Source organism: Entelurus aequoreus, linkage group LG21 (genome assembly GCF_033978785.1).
Source record: "Entelurus aequoreus isolate RoL-2023_Sb linkage group LG21, RoL_Eaeq_v1.1, whole genome shotgun sequence".
Taxonomy (NCBI): domain Eukaryota; kingdom Metazoa; phylum Chordata; class Actinopteri; order Syngnathiformes; family Syngnathidae; genus Entelurus; species Entelurus aequoreus.
The window spans coordinates 15692430-15705381 of record NC_084751.1 but is presented as its reverse complement, the minus strand read 5'-3'; the positions used below and the strand labels follow the sequence as shown (position 1 = coordinate 15705381).

At 39.7% G+C, this 12952-nt stretch overlaps 1 protein-coding gene across 2 annotated transcripts in view; it reads left to right on the top strand.

Annotated features, from left to right (window-relative positions):
• fam78ab (family with sequence similarity 78 member Ab) overlaps positions 1-10851 on the top strand; it is a 19473-nt gene extending 8622 nt beyond the window's left edge. For both annotated transcript variants that reach the window (XM_062031049.1, XM_062031048.1), the window contains one exon: positions 2988-10851. In XM_062031049.1, the coding sequence (XP_061887033.1) occupies positions 2988-3513 (526 nt within the window). In that variant the 3' untranslated portion in view covers positions 3514-10851. The remainder of the gene's footprint in view (positions 1-2987) is intronic.
• Positions 10852-12952: the final 2101 nt, after the last annotated feature.

Below are 12952 nucleotides of genomic sequence, written 5' to 3'. Positions count from 1 at the left end.
CTTTTCTACCTTCAAGGTACTCAAAGCGCTTTGACAGTATTTCCACATTCACCCATTCACACACACATTCACACACTGATGGCGGGAGCTGCCATGCAAGGCGCTAACCAGCAGCCATCAGGAGCAAGGGTGAAGTGTCTTGCCCAAGGACACAACGGACGTGACTAGGATGGTAGAAGGTGGGGATTGAACCCCAGTAACCAGCAACACTCCGATTGCTGGCACGGCCACTCTACCAACTTCGCCACGCCGTCCCTTTCAATGAAAGATGTGTATTATGGCGAGTCTCTTCACTATTCCTTAAAAAAACGATCACTCATTAGAATTCTGTGGGCTCAAGTGTAGGAAAATAACTCAAAATAGAGAATACAACATATTTTTAGTGTTTGGACATTAAGATGCTTATATGCAAAGGGGGAGAAAATAAATGTCAGTTTGTTTTGGAGGCATCCGTTTGAGAGGATTAAATGAGTTTTCATATGTGCACACACACGCAAGCAATTGTTATGCCTGACGTGATAATCTTGACACACACCCCCCCGGGCCCAATACGTGGACGTGAGGCCAAGCAGGCAGCAGTCATGTGGCTGGTGATCACACTCGTATCTCCTGTGTGCTGCTGCTGACTCTCCGCCTCATGAAGGGGAATCTAAAGTCTTTTCTTGTTGTCGTGACCAAGAAGTTGTCATATTTCCACCAAGCGGTACCGTTTGGTTCAGTATGACCATAAGTTACTGTACTGAATGAACCTTAAGTGGTACAGCAGCTGTATCGAACTCATCACTGGTATTCATGCTGACTGGGTGGTTTGTTCCTTACTGCTGTTGCTGTGTTGTACAATATAGTTGTCAATAAAGGACCGTGTGGTCAAAGAGCGACGTTTTCTTTCCGCTTTCTAACGAGCTAGGATTAAAGTAAAAAATACAAATAAAATTTACGAGTTTTGTTTTTCAGCATCTGCTGTCAAAGATCCTCTATATGACAGTAGCACTCTTGTTTATTATTTATTGTTTATTGAATGGATCCCCATTAGCTGACGCCAAAGCGACTGCTAGTCTTCCTGGGGTCCATATAGGAGCATACAAAATAAAAATACAAAGAATACATGCATTACCAAACATTATACAATGGAAAAATACAACATAAGATAAAAAAAGCTAGTTAAACCCAGTATTAAAAATTCACGTCATGTGGGCAGCTGCAATAGGTGTATCTTCAAAGCTGTCTTGAATTACAATTTACTTTGTGAGAGATTCATGAGAGATGGCAATTGATTCCAGAATCAGTTGCTGACTGTATGTTTGAGGAGATTGGTCCTGGGAGCAGGAAATGCCAAATAGCCATTGCTGGCATTCCTGGTGTCATGAATATGTGTGTTAGTTGATTTTAAAAACTGTTTGTAAAAGTATTCTGGTGATTGATCTAACATGATAGTTCTAAAGAACATATGGAGACTACTATGCATCTTTTGTTCAACAGACAACCAGGACAGACGTGAATGCATAAATGAAATATTAGTGCGCAAAGAACATTTAGCTCTGTTCTGAACAAGTTGCAGTTTGTTCAGGTCAGACTTAGTCGTAGCGGACCATATTATAGGACAATAATGAAGATGACAGAAAACCAAGGACTGTATGACTTGACCCATTGTGGAGGATGTCAAGAAGGTGGAGCACCTTCTGACCATGGCTAAACCTCTTCCCATATTCATTAAAATACCATCCATATGATCGGACCATAACAGTTGACTGTCTAATAGTACACCAAGCAGCACGTACTCTGTACATGTAAATACATTTAAATGTGAAAGAATAATTACTAGAAAATGAAATAATTTCAAACAAGTAGAGATTGACAATCAATAAAACATTTTGGTGTAAAAATCCAACAAATGTAAAATCAACCTATAAAAAAATGTATCAATCAATAATTGCTTAATATTGTTATAAATGGTATTACAAATGATTAACATGTGGGTGCCCAAAAATAATCAATTCACATTTGAAACACGTTATTTTGTTTAAAAAAACAAAACGTCTTTTTAAAAAGTGACTATGAATTTTTTTTTTAATAATGAAGTGTTTAAAAAAAAAATATTTAGGCCATATTTGCACTTAAGAAACATAATATTTGGAAAATTCGGAATCTATATAGAATTGGAATTTATAAAAATCACAATTTGGATGTGAATCATTTTAGCACCCCATTTTAAAAGGTTATTCTAAAAAAACAAAAAAACAATTGGACAAGTTTTTATTTTTATAGTGTAGTGTAGTTTATTCCCACACTTAACTGACTGTGCATATACACAGTACAGGCCAAAAGTTTGGACACACCTTCTTATCATTCAATGCGTTTTCTTTATTTTCATGACTATTTACATTGTAGATTGTCACTGAAGGCATCAAAACTATGAATGAACACATGTCGAGTTATGTACTTAACAAAAAGAGGTGAAATAACTGAAAACATGTTTTATATTCTAGCCACCCTTTGCTTTGATTACTGCTTTGCACACTCTTGGCATTCTCTCGATGAGCTTCAAGCACACCACTAAATTCTAAGTTAATGATTATTTGCAAAAAAAAATTAAGTTTCTCAGTTCGAACATTAAATATCTTGTCTTTGCAGTCTATTCAATTGAATATAAGTTGAAAAGGATTAGCAAATCATTGTATTTGGTTTTTATTTACGATTTACACAACGTGCCAACTTCACTGGTTTTGGGTTTTGTATTTGAGGGGGCCCCGGTCCCCTTTGGAGTGGAAAAGTTGGGCCCTGAGGTCAAAAAGGTTATGAACATCTGCTCTCTGACGAGAGCGCTCCAAAGTTTTGAACTGAACTCTCGGGGTGTAGTGATGATTAGACTTGTTCTATTGCGTCAACATCTCAGACGTTACATTTGGAATAAAGTAGCTCAGGTAAATAATCAAGGAAGGAATTGGAGTTACCTTTTTGGTGTAAATCCACATCTTTGTCTTTTTCAGGTCCAGTTGGGAGCTCCCTGATCTCCGTGATGGAAAGATCCAGGCCATCAGCGACTCAGACGGTGTCAACTACCCCTGGTACGGGAACACCACGGAGACCTGCACCATCGTAGGTCCCACCAAGAAGGACAGCAAGTTCACCGTGAGCATGAATGACAATTTCTACCCTAGCGTCACCTGGGGCGTGCCGGTCAGCGACAGCAACGCGCCTCAGCTCAGCGGCATCCGCCGAGACCAGAGCTTCACCACCTGGCTGGTGGCCATCAACCAGGCCACCTCGGAAACCGTCGTGCTGCAGACCATCCGCTGGAGGATGCGGCTTCACATCCAGGTGGACCCGGAGAAGCCTCTGGGTCAAAGGGCGGCTCTGACCGAGCCGGTCGCCCAAGAACAGCCGCAGATTTTAGGCAAAAACGAGCCCATCCCGTCCAATGCCATGGTCAAGCCCAACGCCAACGATGCGCAGTTGCTCATGTGGCGGCCCGACGTCGGGGACCCTGTGTTGGTCATCCCACCTAAATACTAACCACACACTTACCATGCTGGAACGTCATTTTTTTATGTTAAAAACCGACACCAGCTGTGATGACTTTAGGGACTAAACAAAAAAACACAACCATTCTACCTTGAATCGGGGTCGGGTCTCACTGTGCGAAACGAAGTCACTGACTTCAATTTGGGTTTGTGTGGATTTCTATTATTTCAGTCACCACGACTGAGCGTTGATTTTTTGGTTTTTATTCATAAGCTGCGAGTGTCCACTTTTGTATTTGCGTGTCAGTGTGCGGATCCTTTTCGTTTTTTATTTTTTAAGCCTATCGCAAGATGTTCAAATCCATGCTGCCTTACATTTACATCGCTCTCTCTACTCCGAAACCCTTGAGCCTTAAACTAAGTGCAATGCAATGTTTTTGTTTGCCCCCGCCCCCGTCCGTCCGTGTCTTCCTTGCATTTTTTTTTTGGTGCCGCATTTGTGAGTCCGGAACAGAAACTTGTGTAAAAGGGAAGAAAGTTGAAGCTTCTACAACTTAAAAAAGAAAATTAGTGTTTAACACGCTGAACTGTCATGTAAAAAAGAACGAGGACATTCCATGGGCCAAACGGCTTTGTGGCGCCCCCTATTGGTTGTGGTCAATTAGTTGTGCGTGATCGCGCTTTTAAATTTGACACACACCTTGTTTGTCAAATTCCATAGTGATTGGCCTTAACACCTTTTAATAAGGACAACGGATTCGATTTCCAAAGCTGAAAACCCACCATTCGTTCACGGTGGTAACCCAGCAAGAACAAGACGTTGAAACAACGTTGTTCATTTACGTCCCGACGTTGAGCAACTCAAACCTAACGTTGGAACAACAATGCTTTTTGACGACGTTTAATCAATATTGGGTTCTGACGTTGATTTGACCATTGAATTTTGGTCATTTACCAAGCAATATTCTACAACACAAACACAACGTTGAAACAACATGCTTTTTGACGTTTATTCAATGTCGGGTTGTGACGTTGATTTGACCGTTGAAATTTGTGGATCCAATGTTTGACACCAAAGTTTTTCTCAATTTACAAATACAACTATTTTGCAATGTTTTAATTAATTTAAAACTAATTATTTAATTAGCGCCTACCTCCGACCACCACCAAACATTCATACACCGTGACGAGGATGGCAGAAGACGGAATCGAACCAGGAACCCTTAAGTTGCCGCTCCTTTAAATTAATAGGCGTGTATTTTTCTTTGTTAAAATTTCAGGTTGTAGTGATTGATCATGTGTGGCAACCAATCTTGTGTACCATTTTGTAAACATCCGTCCATTTTCTACGGCTTGTCCCTTTCGGGGTCGCGGGGGGGTGCTGGAGCCTATCTCAGCTGCATGTGTTCGTCAAATTTCGTGGTGATCCGCCTTAAAGGGGAACTGCAATTTTGCCTATCGTTCACAATCATTATGGAAGACATGACGACGAATGGATTATTTTTTTAATGCATTTAAACTTGTAAATAAATAGAATAGAAAGTACTTTATGATCCCCGGGGGAAATTCAGCACCACAGTTCGCTCACAATAGACAATAATAATAATAAATAATATAATATATATAATATATTATATATATAATATATGAATAGTATAAATATATTCTACATTTAAGTGCAGTCACTATAGTCAATAAAGTCCACTTACAGCGGAGCCAATGGGAGGTCCTCTAGTTCCCCCATAAAAAACAATAAATAACCATTCAAAAAGTGCCAGCAATACCCCATTTACATTTCGTGACTTGAATATGAACCAAGTATTAGTGATATTGTTATTATAAGCACTAACACAGACAAACTATTTATAGCGGTGACGTGATCACTACTGTGTGTCCCTATGTTTACATCATCGAGTGGTTTGCTGTTTCCTCGCTTCCCTGCTCCCTGGAAGTTTATTGTAGATCATAAATCATGCCTCTCACATGGACAGAAGAAGTCTGAGTAGGTATTCCGACAAGTTGGTACACTTTGACAGCCCGAAAATGGCGACAAAAGCACAAAAAGACCCTCCCACCCCCTCGTTTTTTGGTGAGGATTATCAATCAATCAATCAAAGTTTATTTATATAGCCCTTGATCACAAGTGTCTCAAAGGGCTGCACGAGCCACAGCGGCTCAGATCCCCTTATGAGTCATTCTTCATCTAAGTGGGATTATATGAACATCCTAACAGTCTGCATCTTAATGACAGCAGACATTGCACATTAAGTGATGTTGTATTATGTTTGTTGGCTCTCAAAAAGTCTGCAGTGAGCAGAAATCAGTGAAGAAAAATTAAAAAAAAAAGCTAAAGTTGTGATGCGCTTTTGAAATTAATGCGCCGCGTATTCTTAAAATGATCAAAATACGTAAATATTCAATGTTATTATAAATGTGCCTGTTACTACATTACATATATACTTATATCATGTATATAAAACCTTAATGGAGGTGTTTAGATGTTTTTTAAGGGCTTTATAGGCAGAATAGCACTGCTCCCATAGGCTCCATTGTAAGCAGACTTTTGATCACATTTAATATTTAGAATGCAAAAAAAGCCCCCAAAAACATCAGTTTTGTCTTTCATAATGTTTGTGAACTATAGGCAAAATTCCAAAAAAAAGTGCAGTTCCCCTTTAACACCTTCAAGTTAGTTAGAAAATGTAAAATCAGTGGGAAATTTGGGGTCTTAATACCAGCAAAGGCACATCACCATTGGGTGGATTTTTATTCTTTAAAACGTCACCTGAAGTGTGCAGCGGTTCAAGACGAGAAGCATTAGCTTCCACAACAAATCCATCTTGCGAAGATGAAAAATTAAGATTAAGGGTCCAACCCTTGATTTCAGCATCAAGATTTTTTTTTTTACCATGAATTGATTAACGTGGACCCCGACTTAAACAAGTTGAAAAACTTATTCGGGTGTTGCCATTTAGTGGTCAATTGTACGGAATATGTACTGTACTGTGCAATCTACTGGTAAAAGTCTCAATCAATCAATCAAAAGGTAATCTGTTTCGTCAGGCAAGACCCCGGTGCCACCCACACCGGTGTAAATGTAGCTTAATGTATTTAACGTCGTCTCTATGTAAAGCGCTTTGAGTCAGTAGAGAAAAAGCGCTATGTAAATAAAATCTACTTCACATAGTAAGAATAAAAGGGGCTCGTCTCCATTAAAAGCACAAAATAACCCTCTGGCAACTTGAACGACTTAAAAAAAGGACTCAAGTCTTCTTTTGTGTGACAAAAGTGGACAGAAAAAGTTGTAATTTAATTGTTCGTGTTGAGGCTCTGAAACCCCCCAAAGTAACAAAACAAGCCATTCTCATCTCGTTTTTAAACTGCTGCTGAGCATTTCAACACTCCTCTCTTTGGAGAAGGACTATGCAAATGTAGTGGGGCAAAAGAGACAAGAAAAGCAGGCAAAGAGTACACTCAAATACAGCCGGGATGGTCGCCATGCCATCCCACACACTTACAAGTAAGGTGGAGCAGATGGCGTCCATAAAGTATGTGGAATTTGCAAGGAAGGAATTATCAGTAGTGACCAGTGAATAGTGAATAATGTCCTGACAAACCACTGGTGTTGCAAGCTCTACTTAAATAATGCTAAGCAGAACAATAAAACAATCCCAATAAGTGATAGATGAGTATGCTGAGTTAAAACAAATAAAACAGTCAAAATAGAGAAAGAGACTCAGGCTGCCATCCGGATGAGAGTTTAAGAAAAGAAGGGCTGGCGGGGAGACTCCTGACATAATTAGATCACTTGGATGCCCCTCAAGAACTGAACCGTGCCAAGCCAAGCTTGTGTGTGAAAGGTCTCAGCCGAAGGGGTCGCCCGGCCGGGTTAGTTAGGTTTGCAAATGTCAGCTGAGGCTGCGCGGGATTGTCGCGGTTTTAAAGGCCGGCATTGTTCTGTGTAAACAGGACTGATACAGAAGGAAGGGGACCAGGTTTCCTGTCCTTTGGAGTTGGAGCGCCCATAGAGGTGGGATGGCACATGTGAGGAATCAGGTGTCAAACACATCGGGGCCATGGAAGCACTCCCATGGGTCAAGTCACAATATTTTGCGACAGAGGCAATTTATGCAAATTATGCTTGGCCTTGCACATTTTGGCCAATGGAATCTTCCCAAGCAGCGCTCGAATGCAACGCGGTGGTCCTCACACTTTTTTTTGTCACAAAGGACCACCTCAGAAAAAAACCTGGCTTTCCAAGTATCAGCATTAAAATACAGTAGCGCAGTCGGCCTAAGTGTGCATTAAAAACACGGCAGAGGTTTTACTGCATAAGTATACATTACACACAGTTTGAACAGTAACACTGTGTTTGCATGTAGGAAAATTAAAAAACTGTAGAGACTCTTTGGCGTACCACTAGATGAAGCCCGCGTATCATCCCACGGTTTGACAGTTACTGGCCTAACCAATCAAACGTCTCCCTGCCTGCATCTCGGGAGAGTGGGGCGACAACTTTTTTAAAAATGTTGCAGCAAAATCCGACATTTGATGTGGGGGTTGAAAGGGGAAAACCTGCAAAAACGTAAAATAGCTTCACAAAACACAACTGCGGGGAAAACACACTTCGTTATATCGGTAACTCTATAAGAAAGTTCTTTTTTCTGGGCATCCTTATGCATTTGTGTATCCCTCTCACACCCGGTACCACTTGTACCCCTTACTTCCTGGTAGCATGCTCACTATGGAGGCCCAAATGGGACATCATTAAATCAATGTTTGGAATAATTACTTACATGTGTCATTAACCTCTTAAGCTGTTTGTTTACATGCTTTTTTTTATTTCTCTTTGCTATTTGGGCTTATTGGACCCTAATTAGAATAAAAACTAAAAATCATCTTTTTATATGATGTACTTAGTCCATAAGTACACAAACGTGTACTTCATGTGTAGTGTCATGCAAATTTTTATTTTTACACTTTTTTTTTCCCAAATTCCATTGTATGTTATACTCTTCTGACACCACCAGATAGCAGTATAAGTGTTCATATGTCGGCATAAGACCCCAATTCAGTAGTGTACACAATTTTGGAAATAAGAGCTAAAAGGTGCTGTCCACGCATGTGGCCACTAAGGCCTTTAGAGGTTAAGTAATCAAATCATGAAAACAATTTAATCGATATTTAAGTAAATCGTAAAATAAATAAATCACCAAATAATACAATTAATAATTAAATCAGGGGTGTCAAAGTCAAGGAATGAATTATCTATGGCCCCCGGGGTGATATTTGATTAGTATTAGAACCGGCCCGCAGGCCACAGCCGCCTGCTGCTGGTTTGCACGCACCAATACTCCATCAGTGTTGGTGCTTAGGAATTATCAAAATGGGGTCCCAGGGACCCCAGCAAGTCATAAAAATGGGGCCCCACAGTACATTTTTGGGGTCCCACTTTTTTTGTAACCGATTTGAAAACAAATGATAAATGTATGCTTTATCCTGTTATATCTCACATTCTATATTGTGTTTTGGAAAAAGGTTGACATAAACGTTAATTTTTTAAAAATAAATAAAAATTTTTTATGCATATTTAAATGTATTCAGTTATAAACCATTAATTCACTTTCTTCTTTCCTTCATTGATCTAAACTTTACCGCTGCCGGTATTTTTTTTCTATATTTTTATTGTAATATTTTCAGAATGTGTTTGTTCTATTTTTGGCCAAAGTAAGTCAAAGAAATCAATCTGAAGTTGTCTTTATTTTTTTAGTTTTAATGCCATGATTTTAATAGTCCGGCCCACGTGTGCACAGATTTGTGGCCCCTCAGCTAAAATGAGTTTGACACCCCTGAATTAAATGATGCCATTTAATTTGTATAATGAATTAATATGATAGTAAATTAATGACATATAATAACAAACGTACAGATTTAAATCTAATATAAAATAATTTAGACTTAGACTTCCTTTCATTGTCATTCAAATTTGAATTTAAGAACGAAATTTCATTGCATTAGCTCGTTGTAGTGCAGGATAAAAGAACAATACGGTGCAGATATAAATAAATAGATTACTGTACAGATAAATATATTGCATTTTTGCATATGCATCCACATGTATGGATGTATGTTGTATTGTCTTTATATTCCAGCTAGTTAATCCGTTTTTGGGGCGGAATTGAGGGGATAATTATGATGCGTTCAAGAGTCTTACGGCCTGAGGGAAGAAGCTGTTACAGAACCTGGAGGTTCTGCTACAAAGGCTTTGGAACATCTTTCTAGAGTCCAGCAGTGAAAACAGTCCTTGAATGACACATTTAAGTAATCATTTGAAGATGTATTTATTTATTTAATTTTGTCCCACTTGGCACTCCGAAAAGTAACTTTCGGTTTCATCGTACATTATTGGTTTTCCACGTATTGCATGTGTTTTGGCATTTTTTTGGGTGCTCCCGACGTTGCACCGCGTTCGTCCCTGTGGGCCACAGCAAATGTTATGGCGGTTCAATCCCCCCCAAAAAAGAGCCTGCATTACAGTTGTTTTCGGTCAACATTGAGATACATGAATCTAGACCAGACCTGGGAAAAATAAGGCCCGGGGGCCACATGCGGCCTGTTAAGCTTTTCAATCTGGCCTGCAGGACATTCCCAAAAAATTTTTTTGGATCTTTAAAATTGAAACTAGCTGCCATTATGATGTGCAGTGATGTTTTCTAATGACCGCAAGTCTTGAACTATACAAAGTATTTCAATGGTTGGAATCTGCGCTTATGGATGATATACCAGTTACTATGGTCATCTAATTAGTTACTATGGTCATCTAATTAGTTACTATGGTCATCTACGTCACAGCATTTTAGACGAGGCACGACGCAGTGTGGGCGGGAAGCGTTTCCAAAGACGCGGAAGGAGATTTTCACAACAAAGTTCTAAAGCTTAGTGATATATCAGATATATCAGATTGTAGGTGGGTTTATTTTGTACCTTTCGCGTTCATATTACACTGTTTGTTGCATTTTTGTTGCGTTTCACTTGATTGTAAAATATGTCGATCGAAAGGCGGTGTGACGTTCATATTTTGTCAATATTCAGTGTTTTATTGTTCGTAGAAAAATTTAAAATTCCATTACGTTTTTTCAGGCGGTCTGTCATAATGTTTTTAGCATTCAATCAGACATTATTGTGAGGTTTTGTATTAGTGTTCCTAAAAATAGATATACCGGCCCCCAGACACATTTTTTGCTCTAAATGTGGCCCCCGAGTCAAAATAATTGCCCAGGCCTGATCTAGACAGATGAAGTATTTCATTGACATGTGTCCCCCGAGACTTGAGTTTGACACCAATCTCCTCTCCGACTCTGTTGTGTTGAAAGCGATTGTCGTTGTCAGACGAGGGCTAACCGGGGTGGGGGGGGGGGGGTTGTGTCAGCATGGCGGGGAGGGTGGGGGGTTAGCCAGTGTCACGTTTTGAGTGGCACTAAATAAAGATTAGTGAGATGGGAGCTCGTTTTCCGAACAAAAGTGACGCGTGCGCCGCAATGGGGGCTGGGACTACACTCCTGTGAGTGTGCAGCAATCAAAGAGACTCCATGCAATATAATCAAACCTTAACATGTGTGTGTGTGTGCGTGTGTGTGTGTGTGTGTGTGTGTGTGTGTGCGTGCGTGCGTGCGTGCGTGAGAGTTAATACCCCATTGAAGGGATTTAGGCCGGGATGAGGAGTTTGACTGACAGGCTTCTACTCTTGTCGAGTCATCATGCTTTCTCGGCCACACACACACACACACACACACACACACACACACACTGGTTATTATTTGGAATGGGGACCAAGTTTTTGATCATCACTTGTGGGGACCACTCTTTCTACAGGTTGTGGAGGCATTATAAAAATGAGGTAAAATGGCCACTGCCCAGTTAGCTCATACACGTCTTTAAATCTCTGGATTGATGAAGTAATGTGCTGATCATTCTTACTGGGGACCCTGGGGGGAAAGAGTTAATATGGTTCATGGGGACCAAATTTAAATAATTTTGCATAATTCACACAAATTTGTACGTGACTACTGAGGATCATTTAAAAAAAAATAATAAAAAAAAAAAGTTCAAATTTAATCAATCAATCAATGTTTATTTATATAGCCCTAAATCACAAATATGACATGATCCTCAGAATACATCACTACAGCTGTCCTCTTTTAGGAAGTTTCACCACTTAAATGTTAAAGCAAATCCTGCATCTTCTGTGACATTATTGAAAACTGCTATTTAGCAGTAATGAAGTTGTCTGCAACTCCAACTACCATATATAGAAGGATGGAACATTCTGAATGTGAATCATACTTTAAGGCAGTGGTTCTTAACCTTGTTGGAGGTACCGAAATCCAGCCGTTTCATATGCGCATTCACCGAACCCTTCTTTAGTGAAAAATAAAATGTCTTGAATTTGAAAAAAAAAAGCAACAAAGTTATATGTTTTTAGTAACACTTTAGTATGGGGAACATATTCTAATTAACAAAGACTTAATTTAGAGTTATTTGGTTAGGGTTAGGATTAGAGGGTTAGGGTCAGGGTTAGAGTTATAATAAGGCCATGCCTAATAAGGCATAAATAAGTACTTAATAATGACTAGTTAAGAGCCAATATGTTACTAATTTGCATGTTAGTAAGCAACTAATTAATGGTGAATATGTTCCCCATACTAAAGTGTTACCATGTTTTTTAACTGGTGCACAAAATGAACCGTGCATGAACATCACCTTGTTCAAAGAACAAAACCAACACAGTGCATAAACTCACAACAAATTACACACCTGCAAATCAGTCTGACTTCTGCTGTTGCAGTATCCGTAATACGCCGATAGGGAGAAGTTTTTATTCACACGATGTGTCGGGTGTGTTTTGACCTCTGCCGAACCCCTGAGCCCGACTCACCGAACCCCTAGGGCAGTGGTTCTTAACCTGGGTTCGATCGAACCCTATGGGTTCGGTGAGTCGGGCTCGGGGGTTCGGCGGAGGTCAAGACACACCCGGCTCATCGTGTAAATTAAAACTTCTCCCTATCGGCGAATTACGGATACGGCAACAGCAGAAGTCACACTGATTTGCAGGTGTGTAATTTGTTGTGAGTTTATGCACTGTGTTGGTTTTGTTGTTTGAACAAGGTGATGTTCATGCACGGTTCATTTTGTGCACCAGTAATAAAACATGGTAACACTTTGGTATGGGGAACATATTCACCATTAATTAGTTGCTTATTAACATGCAAATTAGTAACATATTGGCTCTTAACTAGTCATTATTAAGTACTTATTAATGCCTTATTCGGCATGGCCTTATCATAACCCTAACCCTCTAACCCTGACCCTAACCCTAACCAAATAACTCTAAATTAAGTCTTTGTTACTTAGAATATGTTCCCCATACTAAAGTGTTACCAAAAACATATAACTTTGTCTTGAATCTTTGTCAGGTTAAGAACCACTGCTTT